General features: G+C 45.9%; 1 protein-coding gene across 2 annotated transcripts in view; it reads left to right on the top strand.

Moving 5' to 3' along the window:
• Window positions 1-25459, top strand: part of LOC144822683 (peroxisomal bifunctional enzyme-like) — a 465075-nt gene that overhangs the window by 263694 nt on the left and 175922 nt on the right. For both annotated transcript variants that reach the window (XM_078680458.1, XM_078680457.1), the window contains exon 6: window positions 20956-21060. In XM_078680458.1, coding sequence (XP_078536584.1) covers window positions 20956-21060 — 105 coding nt within the window. The remainder of the gene's footprint in view (window positions 1-20955; window positions 21061-25459) is intronic.

Raw genomic sequence — 25459 nt, 5'->3', positions numbered from 1 at the left:
AGTAAAATATTCAATGTAGCGGACCATTCACAAAGAGTTAGTTTAAAAGGTGGCTTAGACTTAACCTCCAACCCCATAGGATAGATGTAGGCACTTACTGATTTTCTCCTGGATGAACAGCGCATATCTAGGATGTATATTTGTTCTTGACATGGTGGTTGCTTCTGGCTTGAGTGTCGGATCCAGGGAGGATGCATGTTTGTAATCCCAAAAACAGTATACTTGAAGATGAAGGATCACAAGAAAACAACAGCCAGTCAGGGCAAATATCTTGATCCCAAAGGATACAATGAGTCCCAAAGAAATAAAATATCCAAGAAAGAAGTGACTCAAACAGATAGATTCACCAAAGAACAAAAATATATTTCCACTACAAAGTTTCCGCCTTCCTCAGGTAGTACAAGATGGTTTGCTCAGTGGTTTCACAGATGACACAGCTGAATTTTCAAAAAGCATCATGAGTGAAGATTCCATTTGGAATGTGGAATCATTTGTCAGTAATGTCCATCCATCAAAATATATATATATATATATATGTATGTATGTATATATTTATGTTATGTTATGTTAAGATTTATTTCTTAAGCGCTCGTACGCCCGTGGGCTTCATGGCGCTATCGGGGTGGGAAACACAATACAATACTCTATAGGACACCCAACACACTACACTACTCTATGGGTAGGCCTGTCTGAATAACCACGTCTTGAGAGAACATCTAAAAGTAAGAAGGTCTTCACACTGTCTTAAAGGCTGTGATAGAGAGTTCCAGAGGGTGGCAGCTAGAAAGTGGAAACAGCTCCCGCCCTGCCGTTTCTTCTTAAACAGAGGAACAACTAACAGATCTTTGTGAGCGGAGCGAAGGTTACGTGAGGGGGCATACTTAAGTAGCATTTTCCTAATGAGTTTGGGACCCTTACTCTGCAGAGCCTTAAAGATAATGCAACCTGCCATAAACTCAACCCTTTGAGCCACAGGCAGCCAGTGTAGTTTTTGTAGGCTAGGCCTGACAGACTGCCATTTCGGTTGTTTACAAATAAGTCTGGCCACCTGGTTCTGAACGAGTTGCAATCTTTTAAGCTGACCCGCTGGGAGTCCCAAGTAAAGACTGTTTGAGAAATCCAGTCGGGACAGAACAAGGGCAATGATTACCTGAATAAGTGCAGAATATGTCAATAAGTGGGCAATTTTTTTTATCTTTCTAAGTTGAAAGAAACTTGAGGATACAACTGCCCCCACCTGACCTTTGAGTGACAGATCTTCATTAAGCGTCACCCCTAGGCTCTTGACCGAGAGGGATTTGATGGGCGGAGTCCCCATGTCAGGTGGCCAGAAGTGGATGCCCCAGCTGAGTTCACTTTTCCCGGGCAAGATCAATTCTGTCTTGCCCGGGTTCAATTTGAGATGGTTCAGGTTCATCCACCTCTGAATGTGAACCATGATGTTCTGAAATTCAGTCACAGAGTCTGCGGAGTTTAGAGGGAAGACAAGCTGAAGATCGTCCGCTTAATTAAAAATAGTGACTTTGTAGTTTTTTAAAGAATATAGTAATGAACGCAAGTATAAATTAAACAATAAAGGGGACAGAGAGGATCCTTGCGGGACTCTGCAAGTGAACGGGGTTCTGGGAGCCATGAAGGTCCCCAATCTCACTGATTGCGTGCGCCCAGTAATGAAGGGGGTTATCCAACTCAAAGCGGAACCTCTAAGGCCGGCCTGCTCGACACGATTGACAAGAATGGAATAGTCAACCGTGTCGAACGCGGCCGACGGGTCCAGGAGCACTAGAGCCTGATGAACATCCTTATCCGCATTAGATCTAAGAGTGTTTTGAACTGCGAGAATCACAGTCTCTGTAGAATGACAAGGACGGAAAATATTCTCTGAAAAAACAAAGGTTGCAGGGACATTATAGTTAGGCTCAGATTTCACTCGTACAGTACCATAGAAATTCAGCAGTTAGTTAGCTAACTATAACTTACGCCCCAGCAATGCACTGCTTACTACATCACTCATGACATGGTCAGTGGCATCACTGATGACATCTCAAATGACATTACTGATTTCAAAAACAAATACGTTTTTGCCTTGCCGGAGTCCATTGGCTAACGGATTAGGATATTTGTACCCTGCCTCCCCCTTTTTTTTTTTTTGCATTTTGTTTTCTGGACTCGGCTGAAGTCGAGACCCATTATGGCTGCTAACACTTCCTGATTGAAATGTTGGCAGCCAATCGGACCTCTGCAGATCTCTCCACAAGCTTGTTATTATTCGCAATCATAGATGTACAAATTTGGATTTGCCCTAATATCTCGCAAACTACTGCATCAAATAACAAAAAGCATAATCTGTGGACCAAAAAACCCACTTTTTTTAAACCCCCACCCTTTTTCCTGCCCCACCTTGATGTATTGCTCCGAGACTTCCCATGCACAACAAGATTCACCGGGGCACATTTTTGGAGAATTTCTTGAAGATTCGTCAAACAGTGCCAAAGATAGAGGTAAATTAAAAAACGCTTTTCCTAGGGAAACATGGTCCTAATAATAACTACCTACTGGCAACTGCCAGTAGGTAATATATATACATATATGTGTGTGTGTAACTGGCCTAAGTATAACTTGCACCCCATAGATTTGAGAAGTCATCAGTGATGTCATCAATGATGTCATTTTAGATGTCATGATTAATTTAATGTGAAGTCTTAAGCAGTGCATCATGAGGGTACATGTTATAATAATTACCAGTTACCTATTAATGGCGAATTTCAGGTTTTTTGTCTTTAAACATTTGTTTTTAGATTATTAGAAGGCCTATCTATAACTCCACTTAAACCTTGGTGTTTTTTTAGTGAATTTCCATTTTTTAGTGACACAAGTTAAAATCTTAGTACGTTACCTACGTATAACTCCACTTTAACCTTTGTGTTTTTTCAGTGAATTTCCTTTTTCAGTAACACAAGTTAAAATCTTAGTACGTTACCTCTGTATAAGTTCACTTTAACTTTGTTTTTTCAGTGATTTTTTTCAGTGAATTTCAAGGGCTCTCAAAATGAAAAGTAAAATATTATTACCATACCTATTCAATTATATTCAACCATGCATGATGGGGCACGTTGGCCTCAACCCACTGCAGACGGCCAACCCCATGGACACCCACCCCACATTTTATTCCGATCCTGCGGTACTCCCGCTGGACTACGCGAGGAGGGAGTGCTGAGCTCCACTGGAGTGGTGGCATAAATAATGTATATATATTTTGACCCGGGGATCTCTCGTCCCCATTATAAGGGCCCGGGCGTCCACATACCCCTACACTGTTCTCTAGTACCTTATATGTTTTATAAACTCAGGACAAGGAAACCGAATGCCTGAGTACTCAAAATGGCAGCTATAATGTTTCTGTTGATTTCACGGCCCGTCAATCGAATCACTCAGCCACGCGCAGATGTCATTAAATATTTCACCTTAATTTGTCAAAGACAATTGTACGGATTCACACCAAATCACAACAAGCAATGGCAAAGCCCATAGGCTTCGCCTACGAGAGACCTATTATCTTTGTCACTGTTCTTTTAGTCATGTTGTACAGCAGCGTGTCTGAAAGCAAAACAAACAAAAGTGCCATGCCCGCGTAATAGTGCTTTTTTTACTTTCAGTCATGCACCATGCTCCCAGTGCTTGCTCTAAATTGTAGTGCAGTCGGTATACAGATTCACTATGAGGCACGCTTATTGCGGTGGAGGTACTGGGCACTTTGTGGGTGTCTGTAGGTAACTAGATCCCTACTTGGCATGCTTGAATGCAGTTGGTATTTGAGAGCATATGAAGGAGATCTATTCCTGTTTTTTTGGGCTGGTGCAAAAAAGGTTAATACGTTATCGACTTGGGCAAGTAAATGCTTCATTCCATTTAGAACAAGCAGGAGCAGCCCCTTGTATTGCGAAGTGGTGGGGCAGGAGGAACTAATGAAAGAAAAATGCACTTACCTGCTCCGATGGCCGCAGCCTTCTCCCCAATCCATGCACACTGCGCAGGCTCCCAGCTCCCAATCCCAGCGCTGCTCACATGCTGGGAATACTATTGGCACCTCGGTTCGGCGCTCAGACATCGACTGGGAGCCTGTGGTGCTTTCTCCACCCAGCTATACTATGCACCTTGGTGGAGAAAAGCAAGTGCGCATGATGGTTTGGCTAGCCAAATTGTCATGAGCATTTGACTGTGCCCACCACTCCCCTTCCTCCCTCGTGCTGCAACTGCAGTGTCCGTGTAGGTTGAAACGCCCCTCCCTCAGCTCACAGTTCCAGCCTGCAGGACAAAAAATAAAATAATAATAAAATGTTTTATTATCATTTTATTTTTGTCCTTTGACTCTGCTGGATTTCAGAAGGAGGATGGGGTGACCATAACGGAGGAGCCGCCCCTGAGAACAAGCAGCAAGATAGTGCAGATCTAGTTTGTTCTGCATTTGCATCAGTGCAGGGAACTGCTCGCTGCACTGCTCTGGAGGCGTTAAGTTAAGTACTCTGTACGTGGAGTGTGGATACCACATGGGGTAGCCTTGTGGATACTAGCACACTGCTTAGCATTTAACATTTATTGATGTGACTAGAGCACTGAATTAACAGGCAGGAGTACAACGAAGCACATGTTGGGTAGCTACGGTGCACAATGCCTCTCCACATAGTCGAATCTATTACTGCCAGTTAACATTCATCTTGTGATGTGAAGAAGCTCCTTACTTCTGGGGAGGATGTTGTGACAAATGGGAAGAGGGGCGAGGCAAGGTGGCATGGGGGGAAGGAGGGTGCAAATCCAGACTGTCAAGGCCCCGTGTCGAGCTAAGCGTGGGGAGGGAAGGGTCGGGGCAGCTTTGTCACAATCTGACACCGGTACGCGGTGTCCTGCACTGTCTTTGTGCATTACTGGGCTTGTAGTTCTGTAGGTACTGTTATAAATATTAAATATGTGCACGTGTACCTAGTGCTGACCATTGGCGTCAGATATTCCAATCTAAAATTGTATGTCTGTAGCCCTTAATTTGTAGTGTACACATTTGCTGCACGCTCAAATCTCCAGGTGCTGACTCTAGGGCTGCTTTGTGCAATAAACTGTATCGGCTACTGGAGTAGCGCGTGTTCTCGGCCTGTTACCTTCGTGCTCTCGTATTCTTCAGTACAGAATGCTGGTACTTTTATTTACAGGAAAGAGAGGGGAGTCAAGGGTGCTCATGCTGTTTTGCATTGGTTACTTTCACAAGAGCGTAGGGGAGTGGGTTATTTGGCCATGTGGAGCAAGGATCCATGGGGCATAATCTCCTGTGAGCTTTGGAAATAAGCAGGTTGCTGCTTTATAAATGCTTTGTTAGAATGCACAGATTTTCTGCAAAATACGAATAATCTGCAATACCAAAAGAGATAATGATGTACATTCATAACGCCCATACTGAAGCAACAGGAGACGAACCATCACCTCACCTGGACAACTGGCAAAGCCTGATTACAACATTAATAGAGAGATTTGGCAACAAACCTCACAGTCATCAACAGATCTTGGGTAAAGCCCCTCAAGTGTCCCTGGGACGCATAGCATGCAACAAAAGGACCCTAAACCAAGAAATCAGAAAAGTTCAAGCGACAGCCAAGATAAAGGGTGAAGACACAACCAATCAAATATACATACTAAGGCAAAATTACAAAAAAGAAGTATGGCTAGAAAAATCAAAACACCAAATTGGCATCTGGCAATCACTATTAGTATTCAGCAAATCCAACAATAATGGCACATTTTGGGCAGAAATAAACAAAGTCGCCAATGGAGCTGCTCAGGTCTCCAACGCCAACATACTCGAGGGCGATTGGATACAGTACTTAGAACACATACAAAGTAACAACACGCTTGCATGGAGTCCAGCCCGCCAGATCCCACATCCAAAAAACAACCAAGAAGTAGATTCACAGTTTGATGTAAACTGGATAACGCCATCACAGGTAGAAAAGGTACTTAAAAACCTGAGATCCAAGGGTGCCCCTGGACCCAACGGCTTACCGAACGCCTTGTTCAAACAAGATCGCCAGTTCTGGGCGGAATATCTCACCCCTCTGTATAACATCGCTTTTCAGTCCGGAAGTATTCCCCAATCATGGAGAGGCAGCATCCTCCATCCAATCTTTAAGGCAGGCTCAAGATCTGATCCAGCTAATTATCGCCTCATAGCGCTCATAGATGTCGAGGCCAAAATCTACGCCTCAAATCTGTTGACGGCCTTAGAAGACTGGGTACGTACAAAATAAATCCTCCCGATCACGCAGACAGGTTTTAGGCCTGGAACCAACACCCTATGCAACCTGCTGGCGGTAAACCTCTTGGTCGACAAAGCAAGGGACAAAACAACCAAGCTGAATACGTGTTTCGTCGACTTAAAAGCAGCGTTCGATACAGTCCCGAGGGAGGCACTATGGCAAAAAATGGCCACCTGGGAAATACCATCAAAGCTGTTGCAGGCAATTATCAACCTATATTCATCCACCTGGGTAAGAATAAAACTAGGCAATGGAGAAAGAATAACTAGAAAAATACCCACCCATGTTGGCCTTAAGCAGGGTTGCGTATTGGCACCAACGCTGTTTAACATCTTCACAGCGGACCTGGATAAGAACATCGCGGGGATAGAAAGCGACCCTCCAAAGCTAGCCCAGCACAAAATTAGGAGCATACAGTACCCAGACGACATTGTACTGTGCAGCCAGACCCCGATGGGCCTACAACGCTCCATCACGAAACTCCACGATTACATCAGGGCACAGGGTTTGCAAATCAATTTCGAGAAAACGAAGATCGTCTGTTTTGCCTCGCGGTCATGGAAGAAATCCTTTAAATGGCACATTGCAGGCAACACAATAGAGCAGACTGCCTCGTACAAATATCTGGGCATAGTGGTCGACTCCAGATGGACTCTGAAAGATCACCAATCGTATAGAAAGGCTCAGGCAAACAAACTACGTTTTGCCTTAAACCTACTGAAAACAAAATTGAATTGCCCTTCTAACTCGCACCTGTTGAAGGTAATAGCTGCCAAGTTTCTACCATCTCTAACCTACGGGTCGGAATTGTACAGGGGTAAGGACGCAAACTTCTTGAACACGCAACAGTCAGAGCTGTTCAAATATATTTTCCATATCCCGAGGTTCGTATCCCAATCGCAGATCCGCCTGGAATTTGGTCTAACAAATCAGCACCAAGTCAGACAAGCGGCCATTTTAAAAACATGTTGGAAACTAAGAGCAGTCCAAAAAGACACGCTCATGGGTCTGTGTTGGATGGAGATGAATTACCAGAGAAAATCAAAAAATGACTGGAAAACAGTATGTGTGAATTCCCTGTCAGACCTCAAGCTGGAAAAGGCATGGAATACAAACCTAACCTTCGCGGCTTTCAAAAAAGTGACCAACGGAGCCGCAAAGCAAAGATCATGGCTATTAGATAAAGCAGCAACAGCAAAGAAAAAACACGAGTGGACGGTGTTGGCCACATTTGGGAAAATGGAGCCTCAACCGTATTTAGTCAATCACATATCCACGGCCGCCCAAAAGACTCTTTTAAATCTACGGCTGGGCACTTCCTCCTTAAAAGATCACACATCAGCATGGAAGCAAACATAGTCGACCCCTGATTGCAGACTATGTGGACAAAAGGAAGAATCATTGATGCACATATTGTGCATTTGTCCCTTTTTGAAAAATCTGAGACGTTCCTTTCTCCTTCACGCATTCCGTTTTTTCCAAATTAGAACATGCCGCTCGGCCGTCATGCTAGCACTGAACAGTCAACAATTGCAGACAGCTTGTAGAGCCGCAAGATTCTGTCAAAAGACACTGCAGCTAATACAAACTATCGAGAAACAGGAAACTAAAGGTCGGAAGCTGGATGCGTGAAGTGTAACTAACTGATCCACTGAACCACTTTTCACAATCATACCAATTACATGGACACTTAGAAAGCTTTCCTTTTAACCACTTGAGAATTTGTACTTTTTTAAATCATGTGTTTTATGTTATAATATTGTAAAGGTTTTAATTAACTATATACAATAAAATGTCTACCCCACGAATAATCTGCAAAGAATAAATGATAGTATCATTGCATGAGACCAAAAAATGTTTGTCACTGCAAAAGCTGTCTCCATGTACGCTGCCCTGTTTTGAAGATTATTATTCAGAGCTGGAGCCGGAGTGTGTAAAAGGGTGGAAGGGAGGCTGCTTGCAAGCACATGTACTCTTATGGAGTGCTACAACTAAAATAAACAAGGACGACAGAGGAAGAAGAAAGGACAATAGTTCCTCCATCACAGCATGAGCAGCCAAAGGACACTAATCAAGATGAAGCAATCAGTACATGGTCCATGCCCCAGATGAAAGAAGAGGAATTGAAACCAGCATGTGCTGGCTAATTAGGAAGCAACTAATAAATGACAGTGAAGCCAACAATTGGTAGGCAATGTGTGGGCTCAACGCCCCTCTAGTAAACAGTATTGCTCGCCAACGAGAGCACATGCACTGTCACAGGTGAGACCTAAAAAGCAGAATTTCTGATTAAATATATAGCTTTCTGCCAAAATTGGTGTAATTTTGTTCAGCTGGTTTTTCCTGTATTGCGGTCTAAAATTCCCGTAGGAAATTGCATTATAAAAATGCATTTTGGGAGGTCCCTGTTTTCTTGGCCCACGCTTGACAGATCACCCCAAAAATTTCAAGGAAGGATAGTTTATAGTGGGTTCATGGTCTTGTAGGTTTGAAGCATCCATCCAGACTGGGAGAGAGTAATTAAGGAGATAAAGAAGAGGACAGCTGTCTCCTGAGAATCTAACTTAAAGGGATGATAAAAAACGACCAGGATTGAAGGAGTCTTAGGTGTGAGTAAGGTCTGCAATGCCATCTGGAATATAGCCTTGAGGTACAGCTGTGTGACTTCTGCAAAGGTGAAAGGATCAGTTGGAGCAGCTCAAGAGGGAGCCTGAGGGCTCCATGCACAGGTTAGTATGGATCCTTCAGGACTCCTTAAGTGAGGGGAGCCAGATCTGGGAGTGAGCTAACCACTTTTATTTGCTGGAACCATTTGCATAGATAAGGTTTGAGCCCCCTCAGAACTGTTCCACAGTTTCAAGGTTTTCAAGAGTGTGGTATCAATGTCTGTACCAAATGCCACAGACAGGTTGAAGAAGATGGAGAAGAAGCAGTTACGATTGTCGGGTATATGGAACACAATGTCTAATATGTGTAGCATGGCCGACTCCGTGCTGCAGCCCGATCCGAAGTCTGATTAAATATCTTCCAGAAGGAAAGCTCTACTAATGAAGAGAGTAAGTTGTTTCACCACACAAAGCTCCAGGTGCTTTGCTAGGAATGGGAGATACAAGAGCATTTGAAAGTTTTAAGAGCCAGAGGGTCCACTCCTTATTTCTTTTTGAAACAGGATGACTTAGCAATTATTCAGGGCCGCGTAAACAATGTCTTGCTTCATTAGGAAGGCACCGACCAGAGATCTAAGTAACAGGATAAGAGAAGGACTATTGACGTTTACTAAATTGGTAGGGATTGTTTGGAGAAGTGAGAAGGTTTAAAATCGGCAGGAGTTTGAGAGCATAGCTTGAGAAAATCTAGTGGAACAACAATGAGGCCCCAGAGTGTTTGCGTGTTCTGGTTATCAAAGAAAGGGACTAAGGAGATGGAGGCAAGTGGGAGACCAATCTCGAAGAAGGCAGTGGTTTTTTGCCATTGTTCTCAAAGTCAGAGTTGTTGAGTGAAAAAGGGAGCTGAAATGTTTTTTATAGGCTTGAATAGTTTCTTGGGGTTGCCCAGTTGATTTTAGGTTTAACAAAGGAAGTCCTGGCTTTGCTGATATGTTTTTTGCAAGTATTATCCTTGGATATACATAATCTACCTTCTCTTACCCTTACTGGCTTGACCTGTTTATAAATCCTTTGTGGAACTTTTTTTTTTTTAAACCTTATTTTTGCCATTTTCAAAATAGAAACATCATACATTCTCATAACATGTCAAGTACAGAGATGACGCATTCCGGGCAGTTTACCAGATATCAATGTTACAGGCTACAAGACTGCAAATATCAGCGACAGAAAACAGTTTCACAGAATCATATCGGAATAGGCAATGTGTTCAAAGCAAGTACTATCATGACATAGCATCAAAACAAGTATGGTAAAGCCACGTTTTTTGTATAATAAGCGGGCAGCACCCTCCATCCATAAGGTAGCACTAGTACATTTATGCCCGGCCAATGTGTCCATACCAAGAGGCAGTGCAGTCTCACACTTTCCCTTACCCCTGCGTATCTGGAGTTTCTCCACCTGTTTGTGTTGTCCCTTGTTGTAGCATGTAGATCTGTAAGGGACCCCAGATATCATTGGGTCTGGAGGCGATGGGTTGAGTCTCTGCATACATTTTACCCTGTTCCTGGCAAATATAGCATGTCCTGCAACCATTCTTTGAACTTTGGGGCCCTCCCTCTCCCCCATCGACAGGCAAGTCGTCGCTTGGCTAGCAACAAAGAAACATCTAGAAACTTTCTGTAGGTCCTAGGTATCTGTGCAGTATAGCCCAATACCAGGGTTAATGGATCTTTGGTAAGGCTAGCATCTAGCATTAATTCCAATGCATTATGTATCTGCTCCCAGTACTTCTCCACTTGAGGGCATTCCCAAGACAAATGGAGGAAGCCAGCTCCAGGTCGCCTGCAGCGTTCACAACAGTCATTATCCGCTAGATTAAACCTGTATTTACGTGCAGGGGTGTAGTAGATCCTATGCAGAAACTTATAGTGGATGATTTTAAAGCGGTAGCTGGATGTGATGTTCCCTGTAATACCGCAGCAGTATTCCCTTTGCTCATCAGTCACCTCTCTCTCTAGATCCACACTCCAATGCCCCCTGGCCGACCATGAAACCTCTGGTGTATAGGTCCGAAGACTGCTATAAATGTCGATGCTAAATGCACTCCATTAAGGTTACACAGTGTAGTGTGTAGTGGCCCTACACATTCCGGTTCCCTGGGATAGTCAGGAAGCAGCTCCTTCATACCCTCCCGCAGTCTGATATAGTAGAAAACCTCCAATGAATGAGAACTAGTGTTCCCAAAAAAGAGGTCTTGTGATCGGAATTCACCATTCATAAATAGATCTTCCCATGTGGTTATATGCAGACGTCGAAACATATTCTGAAACCCAGTTTCCTGCAGCAACTCTACCCGGGGATGGTAAGTAAGGGGCATTTGTGGCGCATAGAGAAATGTGATACCCAAGTCTCGTGAGATTCTCTGCCATGCATCTATCGTAGTGGTCACTGTGTTCAGTGGAGTGTCCAATGTACGGACAGGGGCATACACAACCCCGTTTAGGGGTAGGGGCCCAGCAATCCAGTCCTCAACTGCAATTTGGGGCATAAATGGGGTGGGCTTGACCCAATGGTATACATAGTGGGCTTGTGCACTAAGGTAATATGCTTCAAAATCTGGTATATCGAATCCACCTTTGTTGTATGGTTGTGCCATAACGGACCATTTTAATGGCGGCTGACGCCCACCCCCTACCAATCTGATCAATTCCGTTCTCAACGTCTTAAAACAGTAGGCCCCTGGATGATATGGAATGTTGAGAAAATAATATAAAAAGTGGGGCAGAACAACCATTTTAATAAGTGAGACTCTGCCAGCCATCGACAGTGGGAGAGCTAACGATCGCGTAACAGTGTCACCTAGTTTCATAATAGCCGTAACATAATTTAGCCGTAGTGTCTCCTCTCTATTTCTGGAGGCCTGTATGCCCAAATATCGCAAGTCAGAGTGACACCATTCCAGGGGGAAGTCTAAAGGAAAGTCTGTCACCGCAGGAGTTAGTGGATAGAAGTGCGACTTTCCCCAGTTGATAGTAACTCCTGATAGCGTGCCGAAAACCAGAAATTCTCGCAATAGGGCATTCAATTTGTTCTGAGGGTCAGCGACATATAACGTGACATCATCAGCATAAAGCGACCCTGATATCTGAAGCTGCAGACACCGGTAAGCACTATCTTGATGTAGCTGTCGTAGCCGGCATGCCAAGGGTTCTAGCGCGATGGCAAAGAGGAGTGGAGACAGCGGACATCCCTACCGTGTACCCATCGTTATTACTAGTGGGTCCGATAGTTGCCCATTTATTCGGATTTTTGCCGTAGGCTCTGTATATAACAACTGCACCCATGCCAAGAATATCGTCGGGAAGCCCATTTTCCGTAATACAGTGAAAAGATATCACCACTCCACAGAGTCAAACGCCTTGGAGGCATCTAAAAAAAACGCGGCGAGGGGAAACTCAGGAGCCACTGTTTGCATAAGTGAAAAAAGAGTGCGCAGGTTGTGTGAGGTCTCTCTAGTCGGAACAAAACCCGATTGGTCCGGGAGTATGATCTTCGTCATTAAAAGGGAGAGCCGTGTGGCTAGCACTTTGGCTAATATTGTCGCGTCACAATTTATTAATGATAACGGCCGATAGGAATCACATAGTCTAGAGTGTTTACCCGGTTTCAGGAGGGACGTAAGTACCACTTCGTGCATTGATCTGGGTAGTATCCCAACCTCTAGGGAATCCTCGAACACCTCTTTCAGTACCGGTGCCATAATGTTTATGTAACACTTATAGAATTCCGCCGGTATTCCGTCTAGGCCAGGAGCCTTCCCATTGCTCAAAGACATTATGGCTTCCCTGATTTCATCTAATTCCAGAGGAGCACTCACAAATTTCATGTGTATGTCACTAAGCCAAAACTAATCACACATTACTCAACTCCCGGAGAGGGAGAGAGAGTGGGTCCTAGGGAGAATATTTAAAGACCCAACAGTTTTAATCCCCAATCCGAACGATAAATAACACAAGAAAACTGATGGTCTAGATCAGAAAAAAAGAAGGTATATGTACCCATACATGCAGAACAGAAGTAAGCCAAACAACCCACATTCAATGACTCATCAGTCTAGCTGTGAATAGTAATAAAAGGTTGATAGAGCCATTGCGACTACATGTCAGGAGAAACCCTGAGGAGGGCAGAAAAATAAGGATTTCCATCAACTGCCCTTGGTGGCCAGTGTCATCATTTGGAAAACCAAAGGCGCCCTATGTCACCTCAGCTCTTCTGGCAATGAGCCAAACGTTGGTAGACTAGGCGTATAGTGACAGAGCAGGAAAGTGCAGTGCAACCAATTTAAATGTGAGAGGATTAAAAAAGATACAGCAGTGGTCCAAAGAACCTTTATTGACGACCACTGGTGGACTTATTAAAAAATACAGTGTCGGTTTTGAACTAATCTACCGAAAATGGTCTACTAGTTTCAGCCGCTGTGGGTATAAGAACCCCGGCTTTCTTCAGGACCTAAATAATTTTGCTACTGCATTAAGTATAGTGATGAAAACAGTGATAACAGAAGAAACTAAAAAGTATCACGGTGTTAAATATAAGTGACTAATCACAATACCTCCATACAGGATGTATGATAGTTCATACCTATCCTGCAGGAGGTAAAAGGCCTCACCTCAGCTGGCTCTGACTCAGGTCGAGAAGGAGGCACCGCCCTCACCGTCGGTACCCCGGGTATGTCCTGCCTCAGGAGGTGAGGTGAGGCCTTTTACCTCCTGCAGGATAGGTATGAACTATCATCCATCCTGCATGGAGGTATTGTGATTAGTCACTTATATTTAACACCGTGATACTTTTTAGTTTCTTCTGTTATCACTGTTTTCATCACTATACTTAATGCAGTAGCAAAATTATTTAGGTCCTGAAGAAAGCCGGGGTTCTTATACCCACAGCGGCTGAAACTAGTAGACCATTTTCGGTAGATTAGTTCAAAACCGACACTGTATTTTTTTAATAAGTCCACCAGTGGTCGTCAATAAAGGTTCTTTGGACCACTGCTGTATCTTTTTTAATCCTCTCACATTTAAATTGGTTGCACTGCACTTTCCTGCTCTGTCACTATACGCCTAGTCTACCAACGTTTGGCTCATTTCCAGAAGAGCTGAGGTGACATAGGGCGCCTTTGGTTTTCCAAATGATGACACTGGCCACCAAGGGCAGTTGATGGAAATCCTTATTTTTCTGCCCTCCTCAGGGTTTCTCCTGACATGTAGTCGCAATGGCTCTATCAACCTTTTATTACTATTCACAGCTAGACTGCTGAGTCATTGAATGTGGGTTGTTTTGCTTACTTCTGTTCTGTATGTATGGGTACATATACCTTCCTTTTTTCTGATCTAGACCATCAGTTTTCTTGTGTTATTTATGTCACTAAGCCAGCATAATGCTACCTTTCCCAGGAAACCGTCTAGGTCTACCTCCCCTGTGGATTGTGTAGTATAGAGATGCTCATAATGTGTTTTGAATGCAGCCGTAATTCTGTCATTGTCCCTACGGACCTCTCCATCACAAGTCTCAATTTCCAGAATAATGCTAGCACCTCGGGCCGTATGTATTACTTCAGCCAATGCCCTCCCCGGCCTTTCTCCTTCACCATACCTGCAGGCAACCCAATATTTGCTGCGGAATTTGGTTTCACGTAGCGCCTCTTCCTCATATTCTGTTAATTTAGCCCTAAATTGTTTGTGTGCCTCACCCCCATCTTTGCCTATCATTTGTCTCTCTAGCTCCTTCATCTCATTCTCTAGCTTGTGTATTGTACGCTGTATATCACGCAATACCCCAAAACTCTTTGCAATACACCATCCTTGAACTGTGACCATGAAGGCCTACCACACCGTTGCAACATCATCAACCGTATCTTTATTATGAGGAAAAAAAGTCTGTTATGTCTGCCTCTAACTCCTCACGAAAGACAGGGTCCAGGAGAGCAGTAGGCTGTGGACGCCAAGCACTTCTAGGACGATTATAGCCGGGCGCAACCATTGTAACCAATACAGGACAGTGATCGGAATGGGTTCTAGCCAAATGCCTTGCCACAGTTATACCAAGAGCTAGTTCTTTAGACACAAAACAATAATCTAGTCGCGCCCACGTGCCTGTGTATGAAGTGAAGTGTGTGCCCTCCTGTCGCAGCGGGTACAAATACCTCCAGCTGTCTATCAGTTCCCCCTCCTCCAAAATACTCTTCAGCGTCTCTCTCATCCTAGGGTAATAATGTGCTTGACCATCCGCCCTGTCCACTGCGGGTGTCACTGCTACATTGAAGTCGCCACCCCAAATAATGTGTCTGGATCCGATATCTAATATCTTCCCCCAGAGCAGAGTGAAGAATTCTGGTGTGTCTATGTTCGGGGCATAGCAATTGACTATGGTAACTGTAGTGCCACCTAATCTTCCCCATATCATCACGTAGCGTCCAGCAGTATCTACCAACTGCCCCAATAGCGTGAAAGGGATCGACCTCCACATCAATATGGCAGTGCCTCTAGCATAAGAGGAGTAGTTGGAAAACACCCTGAGTCCCGCCCATCTGCTGGCAAAAGAGGGGTTAGTTTGCGGTGGTATGTGCGTCTCCTGTAATAGTACCATATCAGCGTTATGCCTATCCAAGTACGCTAATACTTGTCTACATTTTCTAGCATCCTTAAGCCCCCTGATATTCCAGGAGAGTATCGTGTAATTGGATGCCATTCGCTCATCCATCAGGAAGAGAATATATTCCATGCCAACAATATCCAGAAAGACAGTATCACCCTTCCTGACCACACACTGCCCGTCACGTCATCCCGTGCATTAACAACAGTCTTGTTTGAACGATATAGTTCCCCCATTCCCTTCCCCCCACTGATGCTCCCCAATCGAGCCACCATCCCCCTCCCCTGCCCAGCCTTCCCATCAATGCAATCTGCTCTAAGCAATCATCATCCCTTACCCCTCCCCCTCCCACTGTAGCATCCCAATTATGCCAGGCATATTCCATCCCTCCCCCCTCCCTTCCCCAAATTGAACCATACAACACTTTAATAGGGGTATACCCATGGGGGTCGCACTCCAGATGGCGCAGTTTAACCTTGCCACTAGCCTAGGGACCAGCTATGTGTAGCAGGCCCTCAGCAAGCAAGGGTGTCGGGTACTAAATAAACATGCATTATACTTTCCATACTTTCCACATGTCATCTTGAAACATTTAAGAAGTATAATAATTATCATGTCAAACCAAGTATCATTTGTATACATTACAGTTTTTGAGGATCAGGCCCTCCCATGTCCAAGACATATGCGTGGTCCGACATGAATGTTACTGCCCGTTGGGCTCTATGAGGTATCGGCAGATCACTCCACATCCGAGATGGGTCCTTGAGAGGAGTCATTTTCTCCAGTTGAGGTGGTCTTTTGTCGTTTCAGCTCCTTGAGGAACTTCTCCACCGATTGCGTCGTGCTGTGGATACTCTGTTTACCCTGGTGGGTGATGCATAGCCTCGCCGGGTACAGAAGAGCATAATCTATTTGTTCCTGTTGAAGCTTCTGTTTTACTCAGTTGAATTTTCTGCGTTCTTCCTGCACTCGGGCCGTGAAATCAGGAAATGGTGAACTGAACTCCCAAATGGTTAAGTTGTCTTTTGTCCCTCGCTACCTTCAAAACCACATCACGGTCACGGTAATTCAGCAGGCGAGCTATTATGGGGCGAGGCATTGCTCCAGGGGGCGGTCGAGGTCCCAGCGACCTGTGTGCTCTTTCCACTATGAATTGGGCTGACAGGGCACCTTCATCTGTGACTGCCATTAGCATCTTCTCCACATACTGTTCGAGGCGGCCCGTGTTGGTGTTTTCGGGTATTCCCAAGAGGCGCAAGTTATTGCGTTGGCTTCTGGCTTCAATATCCTCGTTCTTAGCGTCTATTATCTGCATGAGTTTGTCTATTTGGGTCAGAGCCGTTTTGTGCTGCTCAGTGACATCTTTGGTATCGGATATTCGCTGCTCCGCTTCCTTGAGTCTATGGTCATGTCCTTACAGTTTGTGGGATATACCATCGATATGGGTTGTTAGCGTATCCACCTTCGACGCTATGTTAGCAAACCCTTGGCGCATTTCTGCAAGTATTGTTTGTAATTCTCTGCCAGCGTCTGTGGTCGCCCCAGGCAACTGTTCCTACTCGTCTGTCCCCTCTGCAGGAGGTGTTTTCTTGGGAGCTCGTTTGGTCTCAAATGTGAGTCGCGATTGACGGGAGTCCGGGCGACCCATTCCGTCTTCGTAGTGGCACTTCTCAGTAAAGTGGTCACAAACCTATATAGTGCCGCTCCAGATGGTAGTCTATTGCACTGCCTATAATGGAACACGGTAAGACTGAGGTGGGCTCTATCTAATTATAATGAGGAGGTTGCCAATGATGGACTTGATCGTCATCGGTGCAGTAGGTTATGTAGGCCTCCTACCCACGTGCTCTGTACTCCCACCGAAGGGCAGAAGGGCCCTCCTCTGGTGCGCCAGCAGCTCCAGCCAGCCTCAGGGGTAGTCGTAGCTCGCAATATTATTATCGTAGCTGCCCGCCTTCGACACCTTCGTTTCGTCCAAGCTGCAATTTAGGACCAGAGACCGGCAGGGATTAGTCCCAGTATGGTGACTTGGGGGACCTTTTCGCGTCTATTACCTGCTTTGTGCTATTTCTTATTTGTAGGGTCCAATTGGCTGCTTTATGGCCCTGGCTCCTTCTCCGTCTACCCCACTGTGTGCAGCTACTGTTTTCGTGGTGTGCAGGTAGCCCAACACCAAATCCCCACAGCATACAGTTATACTGGACGCGGCGTAGGCAGCAGCAGTGGATCGTCGTTCATTCCCCGCCGCCTCTAATACCTCCTTATTCAATCGGCCGCTTGCACAGTACTTTCAGGCCTTTCGCAGTTTATTCCCTTAACTCACTCAAAAAGTCGTCTGAAGCTTTTGCCCCTGTAGTATGTGGTCCTGGTTCCACAGCAGCTCTGTTTGGCCTAGTCCCATCACCTGATGTCTCTCCGCTCCCAATCTGTATTCCTGGCGTCTATCTTCCCAATCTTAGACTGGTCGGACATGCATCAATCCGAGTCGCAGTGCTTCTCTCGCAGATCCACAATATGGCCGCCGCTCTGGACTCCGCGTCATCCCCCACTCTGCAAAAGTCATTTTTCTTTCCACACACTTAGATATCGGGCGCAAGCCACTCCTCAATGCACTTCAGCCTCTAACCCCGCACGGTTCCGACACCTACCGCGGGACCAGGAACGCTGGAAAGGTTCTCAGTTCCTCCATGGCCTGGTCACCTCGTGGGCACCTCGGTACCCACGTAGCTGCTGCCTCCAGCGCTCAGTTCCAGGCAGCTTCCTAGTCTTTTCCGCTGCAGCGGCACACTCCGCGATTCGGCCCCTCAGCATCGGTCGTATTCCTGGAAACAGTCCGCATTAGTTGACGCATCAGTTCCGCCACGGTTTTCTGCCGATTACCACAATTTACACGACTGTATATGCAGGATAAATATTTTATAGGCTACCGGACTGCGAAAGGCTCGTTAGACGCGGGCCATTCCGCAGTTGCACCACCTAGTGCCCCCAATCCTTTGTGGAACTTATAAGAAATGCTCCAAAATGATACATTATTGTGTGAAATTCACTATTTATAGCGTGAAATGCATCCTTGCATCCATGTTTTGCATGATGATGCATGTGGCCTCTAAAATATAGCCCACAATTAGGTGTAACACAAACAGTAGGGACTCTCATTTAGTTTGTTTGCGTTCTGCCTGTGATAGGATTTTTACTCGGACAAAGACACAATTATGCAGTAAATCTCAGGCATTCCGCATAACAATCGTAATGTGAAATGCTGGATATCACACACGATTATGGCAGGATAAATTACATTTCTCTTGGGTCTACTCAACAGTTTAAGTGGGAAGTCCACAAGTGCATTCATCCGGGTGGAATTAAGCTATAGTTTTCAGTTGGAATTTCTACTTTCACACATCTGGAGCAAGTTCATGTCTTGTAGTATAAACCTGAGGACTGTACCGAGGCAGCTCCAAAGGAGGTTGCATACAAGAAGGGGAGCCAAACAGTGACACTTGACTTCTGGTGTAGAAAGCTCAGACCCGGCATTAGGGGCATAGACAGGCTGAGCAGTGAACACTTGCGCTTGTTGTCAGATTCATTACAGTGCAAACTGTAAGGAGTCTAAACTAATTTAAAGACTGTTTCTGATGAGAGCTCCAGGTGGTGTGGCAGGAAAGGACGGTCATCACCTTCTGCAGACTTGAAAAAGCTCCAGGAAGTATGGTGCAGTGCACCTTTCTGAGGCAGCAGTTCTTCGTGCTGGTTACTCCTGAACTTGCTCCATTGACTTCTGTTGCCTTGGAAATAGCTATTGTTGACCCCGCACAACAGGTCTTCTCGGTCTTCTGGTAGCACACCACTGAACTGGGATTTTTGTAACTTATTGGTCAGCCTTATCAACCCGCGATCTTTAGTCTTGTAGCTCTTCAAGGAGAGCACCAGCTGTCCCCAAGAGTGCAAGGTCCAAATGTATTCATCTTCCTATTTAGGAACATTACTTTCTCTATTTTGAAAGGAGAGGGATTCAAGCCAGAGTTGTGAATAGATCTTCCAGTTTTCCTCTTACATTAAGCCTGCGTCATCTGAGCAACAGCTGCCCGCATTCCAGACTTGTTGCAAAGATCATGGGCCATTGAGAGGCTGTCACTGTTTGCAACCCCTAGCTCAAGTCAAAACTAATGTACCCAATTCCCACTCCTTCTTTCTCAGTCGTGCTATATATTAACTATGCTTATTAAATGCCTAAACAGGTGTATTCCAAATTATCAGAGTCCTTCTTCAGGCACAGGGCGCTCTTCAAAAATACTGTGCCTGCCCTTTGGTAATCAAACCTGCCTTACAGACAGCAAAAGAATTACAACAACATCTGCTTTCTTAGTTAACAATATCACACATGGCAACGAGTCAGAGAGACTGCCCCACCCCCCAGTTGAATATACTAAGCGGATAGCAGGTCGTTCCATATGCAGATGGCTGAGTACTGAAGCCGAGGCCGCTCCTGCCACCTATCCCTCCGTACAGCCGCTTTGAGACCTGGGCGGATTAGATGATAAGCCATGGCCTCTCCATCTCTTGTGTGCTTCTATTCAGCACAGGCAGTGTTATTTGTTAGGTTTGGCTTATGGACAGCTTTAGCTGTCTTGCCAGCCTCAAGTGGTCAAAACAATTCCTAAATAAAGCATATATACATGATTAGAGTTATTTTAGTCTGCCCTTTTCAACCATTGGTCTAGTCATTCACACTTTGCTTCTGCCCACCTCAGCATACAGTTTGGTGCAACGAGTCAGCCCACGCCAGCCATTGGCTCTCTTGCACTGTGAGGGGGCATTTATTTCGGTCCACTTGCACGTTCGCCAAGAAGTACACTTCAATGTCTGGGTAGATACGCTCATGCATTACTTTTCCAATGCTTTTTCTTCCTATTCTGTTTGAAGCAGGTGTTCAGGATGCAATCTTCCGTGATCAGGTGTGTAGTATGTGAATAATTCAAATGTATACATTTAAATCATGCGTTTTTATAAAAAAAAAATTAAACTGCGCATCCTGTCTTCTGCTTTTGTGAACTCTTTGCCCAGTTCCTCACATTTATATTTTATATGATCACAGTTCTCCCATTTCCTGTCCTAGTGTCCTGAGATTACCACATGGCTGTGTGATAGCCTTTCGGCATCTCCCCACCATGGCATACATTGTAATCCCCCATTCAAGTGGGAGGGATTAGCAATGGAAGATTGAAGAAGCTAATTTATTTTGAAATTTAAAATTTGTATTGCAAGCATATGACTGCTACATTCAGGTACCATTAGTTTTCTGTTTCTATTGCCAATGCTTGTTTTACATATAGTCCGGATGCTAAAACCTTGAATTTGTTGTTTCTTGCTCATGCATTTTTTTGTATTTTCGTGTCTCTCAGGAAATGTTGTGCTTGCACCGGTAGCACTGCAATTGGGGCTTGTAGATTCAGTCACTGAAGACAACGCAGTCAAAGCAGCAATCCAATTTGCTCAAAACGTCATTGGTATGTATAGAGCTTAAACATTCATACTTAAAAACGATTTAAAGAGATTGAGGGCCTTTCTTTCAGAAACATGAAAATAATCTGTGGATTTTAAAATTTTCATTATAGCATGCCTTTGCTAAATAATACAATCGCCATAAAAGTCAAAACGTGTGTTGTATTGTTATGAATCTCAATACCTACTGCTATGACATAACAGTTGATAACAAAAGTGGTTACCCACTGTTTTGATAGGATCAAAAAGTTATGGGAGATACCCTTTTTAGGGAAAGGGAATGGGTTTGTGTTGCCCACTGTTTTGGTGTCATAAAGGCCTTCTATGCCAGGCAGACTGGGCTCTATTAGAGCTCGTCAGTGTAGAGCTGCTTGTCGGCTTTGACCGAAAGCAGAAAGCACAGCTGCAGGAGGGGGGAAGGATGACAGGGAAGGTGGTGGGAGTTAGTCAAGGATGGCAGGTAATTTACATAGGCCATATTATGTATGGCTCCCCCTTTACCCCTCTGCCACTGCGTAACAATGAAAAGCAGAGGCAGATGATTTTGGGGCCATGCATATAGTAGTGTTGCATAGAGCTGGGCTACACCACTGTATATGTTATGCACAGGGGGGTAGGCTTATGGACCTCAGCATGCGTGAATGTAATGAGAATGGCTTACAGCCAGACGCATTAAATAAAAATCCCTGGGAACCAGGCGTGGCTCAGTTTAGAACACCACTAATTAAACCACTGCATTTGTGTGGTTGTTCCATGCATGCATGGGGCTTACTCCCCAACACTACACTGGCGACGAGGGGGCCTGCACTATCCATGTGTGCTTCCCCCCTCCCCACCCTGTTTACAGCTCTTCACTTCTCTGGGGCTGGTCGTGCTGCCTGCACCTAGCGCAGCAACTGGCATTCGCGACTGCAAGGATCTCTCTGGTCGGCGCTACATTTGACCGAGGGCAGTGGCCTGTTTTAATCCTCTGACAGTGGCACTCTCTCTTTGAGCCCGATGGGTGGAGCTCCCTCCTTCTTTCTGCTTCTTAAGCTCAAGTGCCCCGCCTCGCCTGACGGTGCGTGTATCTGCACGGCAGCCTGGTGCTGACCTACTGGGCCCAACATTGATACATCCTGTCCAGAGAAGGGCCTCCAGAGGTCAGTGATCCACCCCTCCAATTCCCAGCAGAACAAAATGAGCCAGTGCACATATTCTGTATCACTGACACCCCTCAGGGTGGCTCATAAAAGGAATCTGTACAGCATCACCCGCCTACAACCTGCTCCGTACATAGTAGGCCCTACTCTCTGTCCCAGCATGTGAGATCTCTCTCCAGCTACCGGCCCTGCAGTGCCTCAGATTCCTGATAGTGAGCTTCTCTAGCCTCCAGGCGCCCCTTCTGTGGTCAACCACGTAGCCTCATAGCTTCTGTCTCTGCATTAGAACCACCCTCCCAGGCTGCCCACTGGAAAGCATGGGTGGAGTGGTTGGAAAACAATTTGGAGGCCGTTGAGATGCCTGCAGGTCGCAGCCGTCCCATGCTCCTGCATCTAGATGGGTCAGCCACCCATAACATATCAAAGATGATCGAGGAAGCAGGCACCCACAGATTTACATAAACCCTGAGGGACGCTATCACGGCACACTTTGAACCTTATGCCAACCCAGACTATGAGCAGTTCCTCCAACGCCAGGCTTGGTAGCACCCGGAGGAATCTGTGGATGTCTTCCACAGTTGGCTGAGAGAACTTGTCAGCATCTACATTCTCCCAGACGAAGATTATGAGGTCTGCGCCATGTTCATCCAGGGTTGAGCATCCAGCACTCTTAGGGAAAGGATCCTCCAGGAGCCCAACATGACTGTGAGAGACATACTGACTTTGGGTCGCTGTAAGGAACTTTCAAATGCTCAGTCAGCCCACCTGGACTCTAACTTGTCCATTCCATCAAGGAAGAGCCCCTCAATGCCATTCAAAATTAGGTGTAAGTGAATAGATAAGACCCCGCCAAGCTCTTATGAGGGTTCACCAAACAAGGATCGCATACCCACCCATGAGGGTAGTGTGGTGGCTCTTAGCCTCACACTGGAACCTGTCATGTGTCAGACTAAGACATGGATGAAGATGACTCAGCTGTTGTTCATGTAGTTCTGACTCTTGACACCCTCAAAGCTAATCATCACAGAGCCCCCATATGCCGAGTCAGAGTGCAGGTACACACCGTCTCAGCCTTCAAAGATACTGATCAGCAATCAACCTCTTTGCAGAGGATGTCTACTCCAGCTTGCCGGACCAACCAACTCTCCTTCGTACTAGCAGGCAAGTATATGCTTTCAGCAACCGCTCTCCTCTATGGCTTAGTGCCGTGTTCCATTCGGACCCGTACCATGAGTCCACCCAATGAAAGGCGAGAGTGTACGTGTCACAAGAAGGGTCAGGATTCCTCCTCAGCTGCCACACTGCTCAAGATCTCAATCTCATACAGTTCGTCTTCAGCATGCATGAACAGTTTCTGGACCACCTCCTGTAGGACTTCACACCCCTGTTTGAAGGAAATGGCTGCCTGGGAGGGCTGGCCATTCAAATTCACATTGACGAGTCCATAGCTCCCGTTCCTCTCAGACATCACAGGATAGGTTTCCACCTTAGGCCCAAGGTGGAGGCCGAACTGAAGCTCTTGGAGAAGGCAGGCATCATCAAGCAGGTGAGGGGTGTACCAAATGTCGTGGCGAAGAAACTCAAATAGACAGACGCAGTCCACATTTGTGGGAATATTAGGTTCCCGCACCTAGCGATCAAGCGTGGACGACACCCTATGCCGACCATAGACAACATCGTTAGGAAGTTGTTGGGCTCTAAATGGTTCTCCAAAGTCGACCTCGGGTCAGAGTACCACCAAATCCCGCTACACCTGGACTCTCGGCCCATTACTACATTCTCAATACATGCCGGCCTGTGGAGAAACGCCAGACTAAACTTCGGCCACTCCAGCACTGCCGAAGTTTTCCAGAACATTGTAAAGAACGTCCTGCATGGCTTGCACGGTGTGCTGAATATGAGCAATGACATCCTTTTTCATTTGGCTACACTAGTGGAGCACCGTACCCGCCTTCAGGCAGTCTTCACGCGGCTAACAGAACATGGGCTGACACTACACCGAGAGAAATGCTACTTTTTATGAAAGGGCATCAGTTTTTTCAGATACAGTTTCTCAGACAAAGTCATTGGCCCGACCCTAGGAAAGTAAAGGACATCCAGGATGCTCCCACACCCCTCCTCAGAATCAGGAGTCCGCAGCTTCTTGGGAATGGTGACGTATTGTGGGAGCTTCGTGAAAAATCTATCAGACATCTCCAGCCCTCTCATGGAGCTCACCAAATCACCAGTCCTTGAGTGAGGGGGCCAGAACAGAAGAAAGTATTATGGCAGACAAAGGACGCCCTATCAGCCTATCCCACTCTGGTGTATTTCAACATGCAGAGAGAGTCACAGCTAGTAGCCGATGTCAGCCCCACAGGTCTGGGGACTGTGCTAGCTCATCAACAGGATTGCGGAGAGTTGGCCCAGTGGCATATGCCAGCCGCACACTTGGGCCCACAGAACAGCCTGCACACGTCATCACAGAGGCAGGTCCTAGTGCCCATAGCAGAGAGTTAGTGCACATTTGGACAGCCTCCCTAATGTAGTACACATGTTATTTGTGTTAGACGACTACTCATGCTGTCCCGAGGTTGAAATCGTAGTGACAACATTGGCCTCTGAGGTCGTCCCAAAGCTCAAGAAACTCATAGTCACATATGGTCTGTTCGCAAAGATCCACACCGACGATGGGCACCCATCAATGGCTCCGAACTGGCTAACTATCTGAGACCCCGAAGCATCAAACACTGCCATATAACCCCCCCGGTGGCCCCAAGCCAATGGGAGGTGGAGTGTCTGATGAGAATTCTCACCAAGGTGATCCAGATCACTGTAGACCAAGGCAAAAGCATTGAATATGCCCTGTACCAGTTCCTGCGAGAGTACAGACTCACCCCAATTCCACAACAGGTGTTTCCCTCGGCAAGCGGCGTTTCGGAAGGTCTATGGTGGACACCATTGCCCACCACCCTGCATGGGAGCGTTTGTTCAATCCTTCGAACCGATCTGACTTTTGAAGACTCCGCAACAACAAGTACTCTTCCCAATAGCAGCAAGCTAAAGAGAGTCCCCTCAAAGTGGGTGACCACGTGTTGGTGAAACATCACCCTCCCGGAGGAAAGTAGCAGCTCAGAAAGGCACGAAGTGTGACACACAAAATGTGTCCCAATTCAAGAGGATTCCGCCGAGATCCATACCAGAAACAACATCCATCGACCCGCTAAAGGACGTCATAGGGGATGACCGCCCTGAGCAGGAGGAAGGCAGCAATCAGCAGAAG

Source organism: Lissotriton helveticus, chromosome 3_1, assembly GCF_964261635.1.
Source record: "Lissotriton helveticus chromosome 3_1, aLisHel1.1, whole genome shotgun sequence".
NCBI lineage: Eukaryota > Metazoa > Chordata > Amphibia > Caudata > Salamandridae > Lissotriton > Lissotriton helveticus.
This window is presented reverse-complemented; position numbering and strand designations above follow the sequence as displayed.